This window comes from Gasterosteus aculeatus, chromosome 2, assembly GCF_964276395.1.
Source record: "Gasterosteus aculeatus chromosome 2, fGasAcu3.hap1.1, whole genome shotgun sequence".
NCBI lineage: Eukaryota > Metazoa > Chordata > Actinopteri > Perciformes > Gasterosteidae > Gasterosteus > Gasterosteus aculeatus.
This window is the reverse complement of record NC_135689.1, coordinates 15995861-16017837: the sequence shown is the minus strand read 5'-3', so window position 1 is coordinate 16017837 and position 21977 is coordinate 15995861. Positions and strand designations below refer to the sequence as shown.

The 21977-nt window shown below is 46.2% G+C and overlaps 2 protein-coding genes across 7 annotated transcripts; one reads left to right on the top strand and one right to left on the bottom strand.

Annotated features, from left to right (window-relative positions):
• Positions 1–307: 307 nt before the first annotated feature.
• On the top strand, positions 308–21700 carry gabrd (gamma-aminobutyric acid type A receptor subunit delta). Its single transcript, XM_040193350.2, has 9 exons — positions 308–829; positions 8530–8645; positions 10536–10603; positions 11169–11389; positions 12234–12316; positions 18108–18245; positions 18551–18706; positions 19292–19503; positions 20657–21700. The coding sequence occupies exons 1-9, from the start codon at positions 762–764 to the stop codon at positions 20978–20980; spliced, it is 1386 nt and encodes a 461-aa protein (XP_040049284.1). The 5' UTR covers positions 308–761; the 3' UTR covers positions 20981–21700.
• LOC144385036 (uncharacterized) lies at positions 12580–16103 on the bottom strand. Of its 6 annotated transcripts, XM_078084764.1 has the most exons (4): positions 14212–16103; positions 13832–13977; positions 13585–13730; positions 12580–13063 (listed from the first exon to the last, which is right to left on the bottom strand). In XM_078084764.1, the coding sequence occupies exons 1-4, from the start codon at positions 16060–16062 to the stop codon at positions 12813–12815; spliced, it is 2394 nt and encodes a 797-aa protein (XP_077940890.1). In that variant the 5' UTR covers positions 16063–16103; the 3' UTR covers positions 12580–12812. The 6 variants fall into 6 exon arrangements, with proteins under 6 accessions (XP_077940890.1, XP_077940888.1, XP_077940887.1 ...); XM_078084762.1 differs by having other exon boundaries at positions 13832–16103; XM_078084761.1 differs by having other exon boundaries at positions 12580–13977; positions 14212–15842; positions 15912–16103.
• Positions 21701–21977: the final 277 nt, after the last annotated feature.

Below are 21977 nucleotides of genomic sequence, written 5' to 3'. Positions count from 1 at the left end.
ACACACACACACACACACACACACACACACAAGCAAAATGAGACAAATACAAATACAATATCATTCATTACTTTCTCTGCACTCTCCCAGAATCAGAAACTGACTTTGTGAAAACTCATTCATTGCATTCATTACAGGGAGGGGGGGGGGGGGGGGGGGGGGGCACTTTGAGGGCACTTTGAGCCCCTCTAAGCTGTTTGCAGTTTGTCTATTTTCCACCAGAGTGAAATGCGACCTAATGGGCGTGATAAGAACGTGTCCGACATTACATAATATACTGACCCCCCCGCCGCCCCCTTCCCCGGCCAGATTGAATCGATGTTTGGGCAAGCAACGGAGAAAATAGACAGATTAGTGCCCCCCCCCCCCCCTCTCTCTCTCTCTCCCTCCCCCTCTCCCTCTCTCTCTCCGCTCGGTTGCCGGCGGACAGACGTCGGGAGCAGCGTTGGATCGGCTCGTTGTCGCGATCGGACCGGGAGTTTTCCTTTTCCTCGGTGCACTGTGCTCCTGCGCCCGGGAGTCGGGGATCATGACCATGGGGTCATCATCATCATCTTCATCATCATCGTCATCCTCTCCATCCTCCTCTCCCGCATCAGCACCACCGCACTTTACTTTTCTCTCGTCAGCACCGGATCGCGAGGGGAGCGCGTTGAGATAAAACTCCTGGCTGTGGCTTTTTATCGTCCGTTTCCATTCCGGGAAACTTTTTTCTTTCTTCTTTTTTTTTACACTAAATTATTTCCCTTAAAGCGTGTGGAATGGAGATCCCAACTTTCCTCATGGCAAGTCTCGCTGTGATCTTCTTTGGAGGGGATATTTTCACGTGGTGAGATCATATTTGCTTTTTATTTCTGTCAGTTGTCAAAAAGATGTTTATTGAAGTTGGTTAAACCACCGAAAAAAAGGAAAACGACCACTGAAAATGAAAATGAGAAGATGAGAAGATCATTGATATACCAATACTTACTGCAGGACGGTGCGTCACTAGAGAATCAACAGCATCATACAGAAAAATACTTGTAAGCTCAAATATCGCCAGTTTGCTGTGTAAAGCCTCCAATAGTCTCTCTGATAATATCAATGTACAGTTACAGTGAAGCTTCTCCTCACCCACAACAGTCTGCTTGATGGTGCTATTTGCATAATACACGTGCACAAAGAGAGGTGACGTTTTTTTAAAAATGTATTTTTTCTAATTTCGTATAGATGAATTCAATGCAAGGTGAGTGGGGGCGTTTTGTTGTGCAACGTCGCCCACTCCCAGGCCTGCTCCATCAGGGTCAGATGGTGCCATGATGGGTTACAACACTGTACAGCCCCCTGTGCTAAAAACAACAACTTAGACGCAAGCTCTGTTTGGAGAGTTTAAAGAGAGACGGGGAATTAACAGATGGACGGCCGCCGTCTAAAATACGCCACAGAATTCTGCTCCCGACGCCTCCTGACTGCTGCACGCTGAGCTGAAATGAGTCTTTTCACATGTATTTTAGGGCATCGCACTGCAGATTTAAAGTTAGGTGAGATCTGCAGATGAGGATCCCACGAGCTAAGACAACATTAAACTCAGTGCCATTTGGAATTGAATCCAACTGTGAGCTCAGATTGTCAGCGTTGTAAATGACCTTCTCACACAGCTGTCTTGAATACAAAGCAGGTTGCTTTTGTCAGCAGGGGGAACCCGGTGCACCCAGACCACGAGGGGTGAGTTTCAGTATACTTTATGTATACGTCTTCAATGGAGGCCTACAGCGCAGTCCTCTGCGTGCGGTAAAAATGTCCTCGGGCGCTCCAGTTCTTGGGATAACAAGCATCCACAGCTGAGCCCCAGTTTCCCCCCAAGACCGTATTCTGGCAAGGGGCTCCACTGAAGACCGGGCAGAGGGTGAAGCTACTTAGGCTCTGGGTGAAACTATGACAAATCACTTCTTTTGTCCCTCTCGGCTGTCCGCCAGCAGGGGGGTGGACCGCTACTGTAATTGGATTTTCCTGCCTCAAGTCACTGCTGCTAATATCATTTTGTATCCAGCACAATGCAAAGTGTAGGCTTCTCTTTGTTCCTCTCACACACAGAGAGACACACACACACACACACACACACACACACACATTGCTGTTTTGGTTTGCGTGAAACGGTTTCCTTCCCTTGTGCCTCGCTCTGAACAGAAATACTCCAGTGCTCTTTTTAGCTCCTCATTTATCTCCTTCACCAAGGTTGCTTTGCTGAGTTACGCCTCGTCTCCTTTTTCTGTGGTGTAAATTTCACAGCTTCTTCTTTTCAGCTGACGTGTCACAGAAAGCGACTTTGGAAAGAACAGAATCCAGAGGATAACAGTGGGGTGCTGGACAGAAGAGCGTGTATCCTTTGATGCACGTTTTGTTCACGTTGTCCATGGTGTTGGACTCTCATGGAGCGCCATGATTGGACAGTGAGAAAGTCACGAACTGATAGAATCTACCGTCCAGGACACAGTGCATCGGTTTACTGAAACTGAAATGAAACGGAGGATAGTGCCGTTCAGAACACAGTCGTTGTGATTTTCGATAAGCAATTGAATTTGTTTGCTACGATGTTAACGCACCTCTGTCACAGCAGCCAGCGTCACTTATTGGCGAGGAAGGCTTAACTAATTATCTAAATGACTAAGACATTAAAAGGTTCTCCGTTCAATGTTCAGAGAGTTGACACAGCATCAAACAGGTGTGGAGTAACGTTTTCCTGAATAGAGACCAAAGTCGGCCTCCCTCTGTGTAGCTTAGCTAAACCATGTTTAAGCACAGCTAGACTATGTTGACATAGTCTTTAGCAGTTTTAATGCGCCGTGGTTACTGATGACGGCGTCAGGCTAACAGGGTTAGCTCTGACCGCACTTTTCTGTTGGCTGCACGTGAGTGCTACACGTTTGCACCGCAGTTAGCACTGTTAGCCGCGAGCTGCCGGCTCAGCCGCTGCCACGTTGAAAGCGGCGTGGAGGCACGGGATGAGGTCGCTGTAGCAGCTTTGTTGCTGTGTCACGGCGACGCCTTTTCTGCCATAAGGTTTCAAAATGGCTGTTGTGAAATTATTGAGTATTAGTTAATGAAATCATGCTTCTCTGAAAAAGTTCAGCGAGAAAAATACTGCACCTTTTTTGATCATCTGCTGACAACAAAACACAACATGATAACCAAATTGAATATTTATCAGATGAGCTAACCACGATTTGGTGTTCCCTCCAGACTGCCTACTGCTGGATGATGGTAGAAGTGTTTTGTAGACTGTGGGATATTTCTCAATGATTTTGCATCTAATGACCACAACTAGCTGACACAAAAACAGGTCAAGCGGCGTAAAATTAAATGACAGGTTGTATTTGGGGCTGACAGTGTAATACAATGACATATAAATCTCTCATGCATTGTCGGCTGTAGTTGCAGAATGCACACAGGACAAAGAGAATAGGAGGTTTGAGGGTCAATAGGAGCCTCTTATGAGAGCCGGAGCTGTTGAATGTTAACAACAACATTTGATCATCCTGTCAAACAGTAGACGCTGTTATTTATCTTGCAACACAGACAACAAAATCAGTTGTATGTTTCAGCTTTGTAGAAATAAATAAAAAAACATTGAGACGTAAACACATTGTCTTACTCATGAGCTATTTCCGAATGTCATCATATAACAGTTCAGCAGCAAGATGCGACGCAGCAGGTTTTAATCCCAACGTGTCACGATCTCTCTGATCGGTCACACTCGTCCTTAAACGGCAAGTGGCGCAGTGATCCAAACCAATCTGTGTAAGAGGCTGAGTCAGCGGGTTAAATCTGTCCTGCTTTCCGAAGAGTACATTTCCCAATAACACGTTGATTGGATCATGTTCCTCTGGCTGCATGAGCTGGCTCCGTAAACACGACTGTCCTCCTGCGGGTTGAGGAGGTGAAGGGACACAGAAATGTAAAAAAAACCCTTGATTTTAATCATGTAAGTATTTTGTTGTCAAGGCTTTTCAAAGTTTCTCATTTGGGATTCCTTTCTGTATTTAAATACTTTTTGAAAAATCTCTTTAAAGCCCATCTGCAAATGGAATATTGTAGATAAACATGAATTATGTAATAATTTAAAATGTCTTCAGTGAGTTATTTCACATTTTAAATTAGGGCTGTAGCTAAAACGAAGGACACTGATGGTCCTCTGCAATTTTATTTTTTTGATACATTGTATGGGTTTTAGCAGGTTTAGGGTGAATAAATAACAACTTTATGGAGATAATATAAGATACAGTATATTGTACACTATTATACTCCACTATAAATGTGTAGATTGGACTAAGTTCAATGATTGAACACAAGATTCAGAATTTCAGAAGTGTTGAGAAATCTCTGACTTAGACCTTAATGTGTTTTATTGAAATTCAAAAGTCTGATTCAAAAGTGTAGAATGTTTGCTGTCTGTTTGTTTCTTAGAAAATATAGAAAATAATGCGAGCTCGTAACAAGAGTCAACTATTTAGTCTGACTAACAGTAATGAAGAAAAAAACTGAAAAAACTGAATCACCATTGCCATTTTCAAACCTGATAAAGTACTACAACTATTCAATATGTGAAACAAATAATTTGGACTTTCACAATAAGATGTATTTTGCATTTTCAAATGGCAGTTATTTATATATTTTTAAAGTAAAGCCTTGCGATAACCCCAAAACAACTGACATTGTAGCTGCAGGACCGCTTCTGTCTTCTCTTTCTGAAGAAGAAAAACGTATTTTATCAATCGATCTATTAACTCCAATTTGATAATATCAAATAATATCAAATTATCAATTTGATAATATCAAATAATATCAAATTCATATGACAGCCTCTGAAATCTCTGAGGAAGCCCAGAGATCTGAATGCTTTTCCCACTCTGATGAGGAGCTTCTCTGCCCTGCGGGGCTGTGTGCCCGTCCAGCAGACCTCACTGTGTTTATCAAGAAGGAACGGAGGCCTCATTGCAAAGAGAGACCAGCCCGTAATTAGTGGGTCAGAGGTCAGACTCTCACCCTGCTGAAGTTCCCTTGGGCAGCATCATCGGGGTGACATCATCGGGGATACATTCTTAAAACGACCCTCTGGGGCCATGTAGGATATTACACCTCCGTTGCAAAATATTTATACTGAATGCATGTGATATGAACAGAAGTATGGACACGTTGGTAAAAGTTCGAAACACATCATGTATATTCAAAAAGTCCACACTAACGATCATGCGACTCAGGGTGCTGACCCTGAAGCACGTGTACACACACTGAAAACCACAGTGATTTCTCTACCGCTCAACGTGCAGGACCGCTAGACTTTTTTGACCGAAAAAACAATATGGTTGTTAAAAAGTTGAATTTGATAACTGGTGCCCACTTGTTTTATATTTCATCCACAGTTAATAAAAAGAAGTTTGGACAAACACAAAATACAAAATATTTTCTCTATATTTTTTAATTGTTTATCAACCCTATATAGTTTAGAATATAAGAATAAAAAACAAATCAATCAATATATAAAAAGATAAATGAGATTAATGTAAAAATGTCAGTTTTGTCAGTGACAAATGATAAAAATACAGTTTTGGAGACTTAAACACATCAGATGAAAAGTACGCTCCTTCATGGACTCTATACCTAAACTAGTAAATATAAAGTGTCAATGTAGTTCATAAAATAATCTGTTAAAATAAAAGGGATCAATTATTTCCTGTAACTGTCAGTTAATGCAACACAAACGCACACAGAGCTGCACACAGGCATATAAATGTGGCCGCTGCCTGCAGACTTGTGTATGTTTTATGATGATTTATCCAAATGGATCTCGCCGAGCTGCCCGTCTAACGTCGACGCCACTTAAAAAATTGACACACTGAGCGTAAACGTTGCGTTCACAAGAAGGCCCCATCAATTTGAGCGGGGCTGCTGCTCTTTATGTTTCCACTGCTCCGCCGCCTCTCCCCATCTGTTTAATGCCAGCTCATCAACAGACGGGTGCAGATCCAGGCCTCGGGGGAGACAGAAGGGAGTGGAGCGCCCGGGAACCAAACGCGCTCCACCGTTTGTCATGGATGGAGGAGTGAGAAGATGCAGAGGTTCAGTTGAAAGTTTAGAGAATCTCCATGGAGAGAAAAGAGACGGTCGACCCCTCACATGTCTTTTTAGCTCCTCGGAGGGCTGCGTGTGTTGCAGTTGGGGTATTTTTGTGGTTGGAAAATGCATATTTTGGGTCAGGAAATCTCACATTTTTCTGAAACAACATAAATTCCGAGAGTCAGATGAGGTCCGATCTGCTCTTTAGAGAGCAGCGTTGAATTAAAGCGATGAACTGTGACAGTGGTCCATTTTGTTAGTTCATCACAAATATTAATAAAAAGAATGTGGGATAAATGGTGTTGCAGGTCTAGTAAGTCTCTCTGATAAGTATTTTGGAATCGTCCAATCGTGGAATAGTCACCTACAGAAGACCTCTACAAAAGTGAATTGACAAAGAAAGAAAAAGATGATATAGTTACAAATAAACCTCAGGAAGTTAGGGATGGCAATACCAAGAATACTGAAAAGGCCCTGAAAATGAATAGGAAGGTCCAATAAATGGTCCAATACGGCACAGTAGGATTTGTCCCTATAGCAGACACTCCTCCCACCATTTGAGGAGGCCGGTTTGAAATGGAGCGCTGATGGTCTTTTTGAAGGAAAAGCTCTTTATTTCCATATTTAGAAAGTCCCAATTAGTGAAGAAATCCTAGAGTCACACAGTGATTCATTAATTCACTCGGTGCTCTCATTTACTTCAGAAATGACAGTGATTGCCCGACTAAAAATACATCTTTATCTACAACATTCATTTGAAAGGGAAATGTTAATGTTAATTTTTGTTCTTACTAAAAAAAACTATTTCATAATTAATTTTTACTGAAGAGGTCAGTTTTCCGCCCTGGGTGTAATGCTTTGTAATGTAAGTCGACTTTCTCCAAATGTCAGCCTTATTTCAAAGGCCACTGACTGGCTCCTCATTGTTGGTTAATAACTACGCCTTCGATCAAGCCCCCAATTGTTGGTTAATAACTACGCCTTCGATCAAGCCCCCATATGGTCCATTTTATGGTCAATGCCAACACCAGCCTTTGTGACTGTGAATGTCAGTGAAACCTTTCAGTTCATTCAAGGCATTCATCACACGTCGGTCAGCTCTTTCAACTCTGGATGGCAGTTCAGCTTCTGGGATCAGATTCTTTGTAGGAAGATGTTGGTGGTTAACCCCCCGCTCATGTAGAATGACAGCACGGTGTCTCCCATGGCCACCTGACAAAAACTAAAATACAAACAGGTCCATACATGCAACATTCATCTGCATGTCGTCTGTTTACAGGCTCTGTTTCAGAATGCAAAGCTGCCACCTGGTGGAATCTGAGCTGTGCTGCCGCTGTTAAATCCTGCACGGAGGCGATGTCTGTCCGCGCGGGCTCTGGGACCTCTAGGACTCCCCCCCGGGGGAAAACTTTTCATAAGATATATATAAAATGACTCCCCCTATATTCTATTTTTCCCCTCTCGAGAGGTTAGAGGAATGGGAGAAGCCTGCTCGAATTGCTAACGTAAAAGTGTGGCTACGTGGTCTAATGAGGATGAAATGGTCCCGAGGTTCATGCACTGAGGCACAGCGTGATGTTCGGTCTGAGCTTTGTGAAACCTGAAGCTGTGCTGCTAAATTTGGATCAGCCTCTTTGTGGAAACACTCTGGAGACACAAAAGGAGGAAATAATGCCAACCAGGCTTCAACCCATGTAGCTTTAGTATGCTTGATAGAATTGAAGGCATTTGAAAAGATAAAAGAATGTCTTCATTTTCATACAAGAATCCCAGAGTAACGATAAGTTGTTTTTAAATGAAATGCGGCTGATGATAACACATAAATACATGATAAATACATTTTTCATGAGACTCTTCTGAGGGCACACCCCTTGCACTGAGAAATAGATGCATATGAATGGAGTGCTGTGCATCATATTCATGGATACATGAAGACAAAGTATCAATAAAAACACAAGGCACAAATAAAGCCTGATTAATCTAACTTTAATCTCATACATATTTATAGAAAAACATGTATTTTTATTGTTGTTTAAGAGACTATATTATTCCTACATTATTCATTAATAAATGAATAAGTCAAAAGGTGGATTTATTGGATGTAGCAAAGCTCTGTATATATTAGTTGAGTTTTATTCTTCTTCTCCGTGTAGATAAGCCCTTCTTACTAACACGTTTGCTTTAACTTCAAAGCTGATGATATGTCATTGTTGTGTTTACAGATTGTTTCTAGCAAAAGTAGCAACCCCCCCCCCCCAAAAAAAAAAAACCCAACTACGCATCTTTAGAAGACAAATGACAGACATGTTTTTATTTGTCTTTGCAGAGAATTCTAATCCTTTTTCCATCAACAGCTCCCAGTGTGTGTCAGTGAGTTTGGGACGTGTGGCTGGACGACCTCTGAACGCTGCTGTGTTTGCTGTTTCTCTCCTTTAGGGCCATGCTGAGTGACATTGGGGACTATGTAGGTAAAGACATTCAAATATCCTGGTTACCAAACCTGGATGAGTTAATGAAGGGCTATGCCAGAAATTTTCGCCCTGGGATAGGAGGTGAGTATGAGATCTACTGCTCCTGGCGTTGGGTTGCATTTCACCCCCTCACATTTACAGCCATCCTTAGCATCACCCGCCTCCAGTTGTTACAACATACGCCTCCCGCACCGGGCGTTCACATCTCATCCTCCAATTCCATTACCCCGAGAGGTTGTCTTCTTCTTTTTTCTTGTTTGACATTTGAACGAAGCCGTATTTGCCTCATGTAAATACCCGCTTTGACTCTTCTGTTAGCTGAGTCATTTGTTAAGGGCACAAAAAAAAAGAAAAAAACATAACGGTGAAGAGAGGTTTGTCGAGGACAACGTCCTTCAGGGACGGAGAGGTAGATGGGCGGTGCAGACGGCGAGCGCCGCTCCAAAGACGTTGCTAAGAATGGCTGCAAGATGTGAAACATCCAATGACCACAGCGATAGATTTCTCAATCTCACAGCTTAACTCAGCTGAGCAAAAGGTGAAAATGTGGAGCGCCGTCAGCTCGCGCCTGCGCAGACCTGAGTGACATGATAGGAAGCTAAAAGGGAGGGCTGAGTAAGTCCCTTCATTCAAATCACATCCCATAACCGTTTACTTTGGAGTTATGTTTGCTAGCATTTGACTGAAATGAAATATATAAAAATATATGAAATTTGATCAAATATAAAGAAAAAGTGGATTGATATATGTGTTTTCTAACTTAAACATATATTCATAAATATGACTTTAGAGAATCCGCATGAGCAACTGGCAAATTATAATTTAAACCATTTATTTTGGTTTAACAATATTTGGTAAAAATAAAAGATTAAGGCTATATTATATACATCTAATATACAACCTTTGTACACAATTTGTACACAAACAAACCAGTTGTCTGTACTTTACAAAAAAGAATAACTGAACCCAGAGTTTTGTGGATTCCTTTTCAACATTACAACCATTTACATTTGATCCTATTCATTTTGTCGATGCTTTTGTCTAAAGGGACTTCCTATAATGTTAAATTGCATCCCTGCAAAACAATAACATGCAGTGTCCTGTATTACAGTTAAAAAGTATATCAACAACATCACCACATTTGAGTTCTTCCTTATTTCAAAACCTCTGAATCTTATTGTATTTGTTTAATATTCATGTTATATGCTTTATGGTGCAAAATATGCCGTATTAACATTTTAGTATATTGCAAGCCATCTTTTCTATTTTATTGGTCATGTAGTTGATGTTTTCAAAAGGTATTATCAATCCGTGCACAATCAAGGGTAATATGTAAAACATATTGCTATTGCTATTACATCAGCTGACATCCTCTAAGCGTGTGCTGCTGCCCTTGGCGTTCAATGAACACGCCATTGTAAATCACCTCACACCATACATCAAGTGTATGGTGTGAGCGGGCAACCAAATAGGATTCCAAATGGTTGAATGGTGGGGAATGGTAATGTATGATTCCATAATACTCAGTATGAATAGCTTTTCTGCTCTACATCAGTGCGCTCCCCTGTAGTTTCTGCCCTCTAGCATCCGATCACACGGGCACACTCCATGCTAATCATATGGCAAACTGTTGAGTGGAAATGTTAGCGCGAGTGCTGGTGTATGTGTGTGTGTGTGTGTTGGCAGACGCCCGCCCATGAAAGCCCAGTGCCGTCGATGAATGCCCGCAGTGTGATGTGCCACTTAGCACGGTTGAACTGGATGATGCTTAATCTCTCTGCACTGTAGGAGTGTTTGCGACGTGGGATGATGGTGGGCGGGAGGGAAACAGATGGGACATGGAGAGCGGATGGGGAGGGATTGACGCGCTTGAAAAAATGAGCAGAAAAGGTGTGTGTTTGGAGGCGAGGTTTGCTTTCTCCTCTCACTTCTCCCCCCCCGCCACCCACCCCCACCCCACCCCTCCCACAGGTCCGCCAGTGAACGTGGCCATGGCCATTGAGGTGGCCAGCATCGACCACATCTCCGAGGCCAACATGGTAAAGCATAGAGCAGCTTCCTCCACAGAGATTCCCTGTCAGCCCTGAACTTCAGTGCTGCGGCACAAATCAAAGATTTGCTATTTTGCATAATCCTGATTCATCCCACTTGAAGTGCTCGGTGTGAACACGTGTGACACACAGGCTGAGTTGTTAAATCATTCGATACTCTACTAGGGATTTGGGATGGAAGGAGGCAAATCTAGCGGATGCCCTGTATGCATGTGGCCCTGATTCTTTTCCACACAAATAAACATTTTCCTTGCTTCAACAAATACAGGCTGGCCCGACGCTAGAAACCAGGCAAAACCAGGATATTACACAGCTCCATCTTTTTACCTCTCTATCGACCACAGTTTGAGCTTTATTTGTATTGACGTGTGTAGGTGCAAACCTCAGTCAACACAAACGGGGCTTTGTTTCATTTCACAAAATATTCTTCATAAAGAGTGAGTTTTGTTCCTTTTTTCCCCCCCATAACGCTGCAGCGTAGGTGTTTTTATTCCTGTGTTCCAACCACGTCCTTGACTCAGCCTGCACGTTTGCATCGCGTGTTTGTTGGCAGGATTACACCATGACCGTGTACCTGCGGCAGAGCTGGCGCGATGACCGCCTGTCCTTCAATCACACCAACAAGACGCTGGGGCTGGACAGCCGATTTGTGGACAAGCTGTGGGTGCCCGACACCTTCATCGTCAACGCCAAATCCGCTTGGTTCCACGACGTCACCGTGGAGAACAAGCTGATCCGCCTCCAGCCCAACGGAGTCATTCTATACAGCAGCCGGTGCGAGCAGGCCGAGTATTGTAGCACCACCAGTGTTCATCCAAGGAACACAACAGTTGACTTGAATGACAAACTATATGATTCTTTGGCATTTGTTTTTCACCGCCTCCCAAAATGCTACTAATGAGGAGAGAAGAAGATGAATGGGATGGTTTTCTGATCCATGTCCTCTGTGGTTAAGCTTTTGTTAGGATTAGGCGAATCAATCGTCTTAACGCGTGGAACGAGGGACAGCGCGGTTTGTTTCTGTGAGTCTGTGTGAGTGTATAAAAGGGGGGCCGGGGGGCACTGAGGCGCTGTGGAGGAGCCGCAGACGGGAGGGAATCACCGGGAAGAGAAAGTACACTCGACAAATGACAGAGAGGGGAGGGAAACAGCTGTTTCTATGCATTTTAGTGCCATTGCCTGAACACGTCTTTGTATTGGTTCAGCCTTGCTGCGCTCGGCGCTCATTAGCATTGAGGCCTATTCCTCATTAGCGTGTGGGAGCCTTTGACAGCTAAAGTGGCAGATATTTTTCACAGGAGCCAGTGAAAGTCAGAGATAAAAAAGCTGAGTGAATATTTGAGTTGTATTTGACAGGTGGCCAAAAACACGACTCCAAGTGAATGCCGATGTTGCCCTGTGTCTCTGGATGTGTAAACAAGCAACTGTTTGCCAAACATTTTGCCATTTTAACTTGATAAATGCCAGTGTTGTGTGTACTGAATGATGGAGAACATCTTGTAGTCACTGGGTAAATAGGTGGAACCGTGTGAAAGTGTGGTTTTAGACCACGTTTTAGACCACGAAGCAACAGATGATGCGCGTTGAGTCATAATTAACTGGGCTGCTTGGTTCCTAGGATCACTTCAACGGTGGCGTGTGACATGGACCTGACCAAGTATCCCATGGATGAACAGGAGTGCATGCTGGACCTGGAGAGCTGTAAGTCAGGATTTACATAAATAATGGACGCCAAGGAAAGGTAACGAAGTTAAATTAAAGACTGTATATATACACTGTAGGAGGAAGAGCATGTTGTCGCCATGACATTACCCACAGTCTGGGGACGGCATTTTTTCCATCATCATCTTGCTTTTTTGGCCGTTGAGCAAATTCCAAATAAAACAGGTTGTAACGGACTGTGATGTCACGAGAGGCGCCGCCGCTCTCTCCGGGGTAGTTCAAAATAGTGCGAGGACACCGGGTTCAAAATATAACAAAAGGTTTTAATTTCCGTCCTTCAGGTTCAACAGAAAACAGTCAAAACAGGGGGTAACTCAGGCTTCGGTCAATCTTTGCCGGTAGAACTTAACTTAACGGAAATCCACTTCTGTAAGGAAAACAACACCGTCCTCCCGGTCTCTCCTGCCTCCTCGAATCCTTATGGCTTGGTCTGCTCTTCTCAGCTCGTCTCCCTCCAACGGTGTGTCTTCCACCTTTATGAAGGCCTCCGGGTCGTCACACCCTGATGGGTCTCAGGTGTGAGGGGAATGCTCTGAGTTTCGGGGCACCAGCAGATGGAGCCATAGTTAGAGCCATCGCCGGTGAACGTATCTCCCTTCCAAGACCAAGCCTCTCGTGACATCACACATCCCCCCCCTCGAGACCGACGTCCTCGTCGATGTGTAGGAGGTGTAGAAGGCGTCCCGTCTGGAGAGTGCATCCGCGTTGCTGTGGCTCTTGCCCGCCCTGTGGACAACAGAAAAATTAAAGGCTTGTAAGCTCAAGAACCACCTAGTGATCCTACGGTTTGTTTCCTTGTTCTTGGCCATCCACTGCAGAGGGGCATGATCCGACACCACCGTAAACTGTCGGCCCAGGAGGTAGAACCGTAGGGATTCCAGGGCCCAGGTAACTGCGAGGCATTCCTTTTCCACTGTGGAATAGTTCTTCTCCCTTGGAAGTAACTTCCTGCTTATGTAGAGGATTGGGTGTTCCTCCCCCTCACGTGTCTGGGCGAGTACCGCACCCAGACCCACCTCTGAAGCGTCCGCCTGTACGATGAATTCCTTCCGGAAGTCTGGTGCCACCAGGACTGGACCGGAGCACAGAGCCCGCTTCAGGTGGCTGAAGGCCGCCTCCGCCGCAGGGTTCCACCTCACCATTCGGGAGTGCCGTTTGGTGGTCAGTTCTGTTAGAGGGGCTGCTATGGTGGCAAAACCCATAATAAAACGTCGGTAGTAGCCGGCTAGGCCTAAAAATGTCCTCACCTGTTTCTTGGTGATGGGCTGTGGCCAGTCCTGTATGGCCCGCAACTTGGCTTCCTGGGGCTTGACCAAACCCCTCCCAATGGTGTACCCCAGGTAGTTTGTCTCGCTGAAAGCCAGCCTGCACTTCTTGGGGTTTGCTGTGAGCCCTGCATCTCGGATTGAATCAATCACAGCTTGTACTCTGGGTAGGTGACTGTCCCAATCGGGACTGTGTATGACCACATCATCCAAATATGCTGCCGCGTACCTCTTATGGGGAGCAAGGACCCGATCCATCAATCGCTGGAACGTGGCCGGTGCTCCGTGGAGACCAAAGGGGAGCCGGGTATACTGGTAGAGCCCCTCCTGTGTCGCAAAGGCAGTCTTCTCCTTAGACGCCGGCGTCAGGGGAACCTGCCAGTAGCCTTTTGTGAGGTCAAGCGTGGTTATGAAGCGAGCACATCCCAAGGAGTCTACCAGATCATCGACACGAGGCATTGGGTATGCGTCAAATTCGGATACTTCATTCAACTTCCGAAAATCGTTGCAAAACCGTATTGACCCGTCCGGTTTGGGAACCAGTACAATGGGACTTGCCCAGGCACTTTGAGATTCCTCGATCACTCCCAACTCCAACATCTTCCTTACCTCCTCCTGAATGGCCCCCTTATGAGCCTCCGGCACCCGGTACGGGCGCTGGTTCACCGTTTTGCCTGGCACGGTGCGTATCTCGTGCTGGGTCACTTCCGTGTGCCCGGGAAGAGAGGAGAAAACATCCCGGTTACGGTCCACTAGTTCCCGAGCCATCTGCCGTTGATGGGGGGACAGGCTGGGACCCACCTGCACCTCTTCTCGCCCTGGTTCCTTGGACTCCGTGGGTGTTGGGCAACTGAATAGCGCCTCCCTGGCGTGCCACTTCTTTAAGAGGTTAACATGATAAATTTGCTCACGTTTTCTTTTTCCCGGTTGCCTTACCTTGTAATTGACCTCTCCCACCCGTTCAATGACCTCATATGGTCCTTGCCAAGTTGCCAGGAATTTACACTCCACGGTTGGCACCAGGACCAGCACTTTGTCACCCGGCTTGAACTCTCTGGGTTGAGCCGACCGGTTGTAGGAGGCTTGCTGTTGCCATTGCGTGGTCTCCATGTGTTCCCGCATCATGGGATAGATGGCCTTCATTCTCTCCCTCATGGCCCCGACATGCTCAATCAGGGTCCGCTGTTGGCATGGCTGCTCCTCCCAGGCCTCCTTCGCAATGTCCAGCAGTCCTCTGGGTCTGTAAGAAAGCAAGAGCTCAAAGGGTGAAAAACCAGTAGAAGACTGCGGCACCTCTCTCACCGCAAACAGCAGGTACGGCAGCAGGTGATCCCAGTTGCGCCCATCTTCCCCAACGGCCTTACGTAGCATGGACTTTAGAGTTTTGTTAAACCGTTCTACTAATCCATCCGTCTGGGGGTGGTAGACTGAGGTTCTTAGTTGTTTGATCTTCAGTAGCGCACAGAGTTCCTTCATCACCCTGGACATAAACGGAGTCCCTTGGTCGGTCAATATCTCCTTTGGGATTCCAAGACTGGTTGAGAGGAGAAACAGCTCGTTGGCGATGTGTCGGGCCGTAGCCTTCCTCAGCGGGATGGCCTCAGGATATCGGGTTGCATAGTCCAGGATGACCAAAATATACTGATGCCCTCTGGCACTTTTTGGTAAGGGCCCTACTATGTCCAGTCCAATCCTCTCAAAAGGAGTGTCGATAATTGGTAATGGGATGAGCGGATTTCTGTATGTGGGCTTTGGTGCCACTTGCTGACATTCTGGGCAACTACGACAGAAATTCTCAATCTCTTTGTGTACTCCGGGCCAAAAGAAGCGTTGCAGGATTCTCTCCTTAGTTTTCTCGACCCCTAGGTGGGCCCCTAGTGGGTGCGTGTGTGCTAAGTGAAGTACGGTGGCTCGATAGGACTGTGGTACGAGGAGCTGTTCATGCACTTCATCATTTTTCTTTACCACCTGGTAGACTAACCCCCGACTTACTGCAAAATGTGGATAGGTAGGGTTTGTCCGATCCCCTAGCACTACTCCCTCTAACACCTGCACATTTCTCAGGGCATTTGTCAAGGTGGGATCCTGTAACTGGGCTGTACCGTACTGGCCTGTGAGCGGGGGAAGTGTGTCGATGCCCGGGATGTCTTCCTCGCTCGAGATCGGCGCACTTTCCTGAGCCATGTTGTCTTCTCCCGTGTCCGGACCCGCCTCGGTGTCAGCCTGGGCACCTGTCATTCCTGCAAGAGCACAGGCCGGAGAGCGTAATTCTGAGGGTTTCACATGAATATTATCAGGATGAGTCCTACCTCTCCGCTTCCGAGGTACTCTGCTTAGCCGCTCCTGAGTCTCCCTCCACAGCAGGTGGAAGGCTGGGAAGTCTCGTCCAATTAGGATGGGGACGGGCAAGGAATCAACCACCCCCACCTCCGTGAGTATGGTCCCCCGGGTAGTGGTCATCGTGAGTTCAACGATGGGGTAGTCTCTGGTGTCTCCATGGACACAGGAAGGACTTTCCCTGGGGTCAAACCAAGTGGTCCTATCAGGTCCTTCCGTACCAGGGTAGCTCGGCTACCCGAATCTAGCAAGGCCTCCACGTCCTGGTGATTCACAGTCACCGGGCAGGTGGGAGGTCGATCTGAGGGGGCATCTACAAGTCCTATGAGCGAGGCAAACCGGGGGGCGGGTGATGAGCTGGATGACTTAGCCGTGGGCATAGGGTCGTCCGCCTGCGTCCCACAATGCCAGGAGAGGTGTCCCACTCCCCCACACCGGTAACACTGTCTGGTTTCCCTTTCCTGGTGTATTTCCTTGGGACCCAGCGGGTTTCTGGCTCCCCCTGGGGCTCTTGAAGAGGCTGGGTTGGTAACCTTGGGACGGGTTGTTTCAGTCTGTGGTAGGGCCATGCTCCTGGGTTCTCTTCTGGAGGCCCGAAGCATATCTGCTGTGGCTTGATACTTTTCCACTGCTTCCACGGTTAGATCGGCCGTGGTCAGGGCCTGTTGACTGAGGAACCGCTTTGCCTCATAAGGCAGGGCACGTAAGTATCGATCCACCACCACGGCCTCTATTACTGCAGGCGCCGTATTCCTCTGTGGTTCCAGCCACTTCCGCGTGATCCGTACAAGTTCGTGCATCTGTGCTCGAGGAGGTTGGTCGGGTTGGAAGGTCCAGTTGTGGAAGCGCTGGGCCATACCAAACTTGGTAATTCCATTTCTGCTCAAGATCTCCGTTTTCAGGGCATCATAGTCCGTCGCTTGGTCAGGCCCCAAGTCCCGAACAGCATTCAGTGCCTCCCCAGTTAGAAAAGGGGCTAACAGACCAACCCACTGGTCCCTGGGCCAGGCTTCCCTAGTGGCCGTGGCTTCAAAGGCATGCAGGAATGCCTCAACGTCATCCGTGGCACCCATCTTGGATAAATAGTTACTTGCATTTATTGGGCGTACATTCCGGTCGGCCATCTGTTTCTGCAGTTGTAATTCCTCCGCCCTCAGAAGGTTGGCTTTCTTTTGTTCTTCCAAGAGAGCCAAGTTTGTTTGCATCTGGGCTTGCTGGCCAGCAATAAGGGTCTTCAAGATTTCTTCCATTTTGTCCAGTGAGGGGCCTACAGTCAATCTAGAAAAGTGTTGAATCAATCTTTCGGTGTCCTCCTCTGACATGCACTAAATCCGCTTGAACAGTGCCCGCATCCTCCACCATATGTGATGTCACGAGAGGCGCCGCCGCTCTCTCCGGGGTAGTTCAAAATAGTGCGAGGACACCGGGTTCAAAATATAACAAAAGGTTTTAATTTCCGTCCTTCAGGTTCAACAGAAAACAGTCAAAACAGGGGGTAACTCAGGCTTCGGTCAATCTTTGCCGGTAGAACTTAACTTAACGGAAATCCACTTCTGTAAGGAAAACAACACCGTCCTCCCGGTCTCTCCTGCCTCCTCGAATCCTTATGGCTTGGTCTGCTCTTCTCAGCTCGTCTCCCTCCAACGGTGTGTCTTCCACCTTTATGAAGGCCTCCGGGTCGTCACACCCTGATGGGTCTCAGGTGTGAGGGGAATGCTCTGAGTTTCGGGGCACCAGCAGATGGAGCCATAGTTAGAGCCATCGCCGGTGAACGTATCTCCCTTCCAAGACCAAGCCTCTCGTGACATCACAGGACCAAAAAGGCTTTAATACCTTTCTGTGAACTGTAAAAGGGTTAAAGTTGTAAAACAAAACACAGACAACTCCCAGAGAGGATTACGCCGTATAGCCCCTCCCTGGAGCTCCCGTTAGATCCCTAATGGGAATATAATACTAAATGAACCTGTGACGTATTAAAGACAATGGATAAGTGGTCATAAATCAATTAAGAAGTAGGGTTTTTTTAATAGACTGCAATACATCAGACCTCTCTTTGCAAGCAGAGGAGTCACTGCATGCTGGCATTTAGAAATGATTTAAACAAGTTGAATAATAACCTTCTCCATCACTACTTCTACCCTCATTGTTTTTGTTGTTCCTCTTTCTAGATGGCTACTCCTCCGAGGACATTGTGTACCACTGGTCAGAGAGTCAGAAGCACATCCACGGCCTGGACAAACTGGAGCTCTCCCAGTTCACCATTACAGACTATCGGTTCGTCACAGAGATGCTGAACTTCAAATCTGGTGAGAATCCGACCTTCTCTGTTAGATGGATTTCTACTTAAAGTGAAATCACTTTTCTGGTCAATATTCTATGCATAGAAGGAATGAATGAATGAAGTCAGGCTGCCTGAGCCAGGCAGGAGGTTCAAGAGATGATAGGAGGCGCTGCTGGATAAATCTATGCATGTTTTATCTTGAGGCTTTCTCACCAGGGGCACAAATGAGCAGATATCAATTTCACGATAACGGCAAAGCAATCAAACATTGTGTTAATTTCCCAAACACAGTGAAGCATTTCAGCGCAGTGTCGGTTTTCTTCTTCTCAGCTGGACGGTTTCCGAGGCTCAGCCTGCGCTTCGAGCTGAGGCGCAATCGAGGCGTCTACATCATCCAGTCATACATGCCTTCCATCCTGCTGGTCGCCATGTCCTGGGTGTCCTTCTGGATCAGCCAATCGGCGGTCCCTGCTCGTGTGTCCTTAGGTTGGTAAAAGTGATTTACTGTGCTGCAGCATGCTCAGGTAGACAACGCACTCCCATCAACGAGACTCCATGTCTCAAATGTTGAGTAGAAGAGTTCATCATGACAGAACAATACTGACCATTTTGCTATAATTAGAGCCTGGCCGGTGATACCAAAGCAAAAATATGTATATATGAGAAATGTTGTGCACTATGTTGACTTCCTTGTTTGACGGGGAAACCTCATTAAATGTCCACGTTCGTCCTCCCAGGAGCATATCATCCTCAGTACATTTCATGGCAATAGCTTGACATCTGGCCAGATGGAAGCTCTGTTGGGATTTATTGCTCAAGTGAACAAAGGCTGAACAAAAAAACATTAATTGTATTAATTCAATTAATGTCAAGTTTGCTCTTAACCTTAGAAGAACGTCATGATGATAATCGGCGGCGGTTTGATGAGTTTGTGGCGACAGGTGCTGAGGGTGCTGAGGTCAACATACTTCACGTTGTCAGTCGATGGGAGAAAATGTCTCCATGTTAGTGGCCGTGTGCACTCGGCCACAACCCAGAATAATAACCCTAATCTGCACGTTGTTTCCACAGGGATCACAACCGTGCTCACCATGACCACGCTGATGGTCAGCGCCCGCTCCTCCCTGCCTCGGGCGTCGGCGATCAAGGCGTTGGACGTCTACTTCTGGATCTGCTACGTGTTTGTGTTCGCGGCGCTCATCGAGTACGCCTTCGCTCACTACAACGCTGACTACAGACTCAAAGAGAAGGCCAAGGTGAAGGCCAACAAGCTCAGCTCCGAGGTGAGGAGGCGTAATGCAGACGCGCGGGGCGGGAGTGCGGGGAAGGGGAGGGGCCGTGAGTGATGGGCGCAGACCTGCGAGCGGCTCTTCAAACGCCGCCGTTCGACAAGCAACCGCCGCGCCTGACCTTCAGCAAGACAACACGTCTCTATAGAGCATGATGGGGAAATGGAAGATTTCCCCTCGGGGAGTAATGGGGCCTCTCATCAAACTGTCTGTTTGCGTTGCTGTGGGTCTAAATCTTATTGAGGTGGAGCCTCACAATATGACGTGGATCAAATACAGTGAGATGAAAGAAAGAGGAAACAAAACCTCCTGACAACACGAGGAACTGAAATGGACAGTGGGCACTTTACAAAGCTACCAAGGATATAAAGCAAACGAGCAGAGGAGACTTAGACACGTTTAAGGCCTTCTACTAAATATTGTACTTCTCCACTACATTTATCTACACGCTTTCATTACTATGGATTTGTACATGTCAAATCTATGTTTAGAAAAAAAATATTTAACTGTTGGGAAACTTAGTTGAACAACCTTTTGACTCACTTTTCAAAGAAAATCATTTGTAACTATTCAAATGCAGGGTTTGTAACAGAGTACTTTGGCATCCATATTTTTACTTCAGTTAAGGATACAAATACTTCCTCCTCTATTGAATAGTTTTCTCCAATCAAGTCCCGAGGACGTCCTGATGCGCTTTGTTCCAGGCGCAGCTGTGAGCACTCCTGCATTGTAACGTTTTATTTATAATATCTAGTGGCGTCAGATAAGTGTTTTCACTGCAAAAATGTGCAAACGCCATGTTAGTTAAGAAATGCGCAAATACAAAGTACCACTATTATAAAGCAAAATGAGTGTGAAGTTTCATTAAGTGATCCAGTAGCACAGTGCGGGTGGTTTAACAAAAAGCTTCGGGCATTCTAGGGCTCTTGTTTCAAATCTTTTGGGAATGATGAGAATACTGGATGATGTTATTCTCCATTCTAAAACACATTTTTGCTACTTCTCTTCTCTATTTATACAGGGTTTACACATTTGTGTGGTTTGCTGACAACAACGTTTGCCTCATTTGTCAAATATTCATTTCTGAGTCTCAGCAAGTTCCCTCTCTCTCTCTCTCTCTCTCTCTCTCTCTCTCTCTCCCCCACAGTCCATCGTGAAGAACGGCAAACAGGCCATGGTTCTGTTCTCCCTGTCTGTCACTGGCATGAACCAGGGCGTGATGATTTCCAACCGCCACGGTCGGCCCCAGCGCCCCAGCAGCGAAATCCCCGGGGAGGGCGGCAGCGAGGAGGCCGAGCCGAGGAGGAGAAGGTCCAGGCAGCCGGAGGAGAGCGCCGACGACAAGAAATGCTGTTCCAAGTGCGTGTGCAAGCCCATTGACGCAGACACCATCGACATCTACGCCAGGGCCGTGTTCCCTTTCACCTTCGCCGTGGTGAACGTGATCTACTGGGTGGCGTACACCATGTGAAGAGGAGGCGACAAGGTCTGTGCCAAAGGCTGCCGTCCAGGACTGTATGTAAGGAACTGCTAGAGTTGTGCCGCTCCGCTGCTGGCAGACTGGCGCAGCGGAAAACACACCGGAGGCCTCCGAAAACCCCCCCACAATATACATTAAATACAAAAAACTTCAGAGGAAATGAAGTGCTATACGGCCAGGGAAGTCTGAAATACGGTAATGGAAGTAGTTATGAGTTTAGAAAGTGTTAACAGGATGTCATATTTAAAAAGGAAATACGGAAATGTGCTGCAGTAATGCAAAGGACTAAGTTGCCTATTGGGAGGTTCACATGAAATGTGAATCCCGACCTACACGCGTCCTGCTGTTGTAAGATCTAAGCACAGGACACCAAACAACACATTCTGCTCACAAGCGCACTTTGTGCAAATAAGCATAGTCGGCTTAACTAACTCAAAAGCAACAATCTAGAACCGCCTGTTATCTCGAAACCAAAAAAAGCCGCCCCAAACTAGAAGGATAACAAGATGAGGTGTCCCGCTACTCTGCATGGCTGATATCTCACTCACCCTCGTCCTGCACCATCGCCACCCCCTCCCTTCCTCTCCCGCCTTTGGTCCTCCACCCGTTTTCTCATAGATTCATTTTTTTTGTTCAGGACACCGTCTGGGGCGTCTTATCTCCCTCTGCCAGTTCTGTCTTTTTCCTCTCCATTAAAGGACTTCCACTACACTACCTGCGTGTGTGTGTGTGTCTCTTTCTCTTACTTCAAAAGTTCACTCTGAAATTCTGAAATATGTTGTTGGAGGTGAAAATTTGTCAATGCAAAAAATCAACCGCAGAGACTATTATTTAATTTCAATTCAAATTAAATTTTTTTTTTTCATCACAGTCTTCCCATTAGGATTATCGCTTCACTCTGACTAGTCTTCCAACTCTCTTATTTGTTCCGAATTAGAAGCAATTGTACAATTTATCTCAAGTTTGAGAATATGATGTTCATAAACCA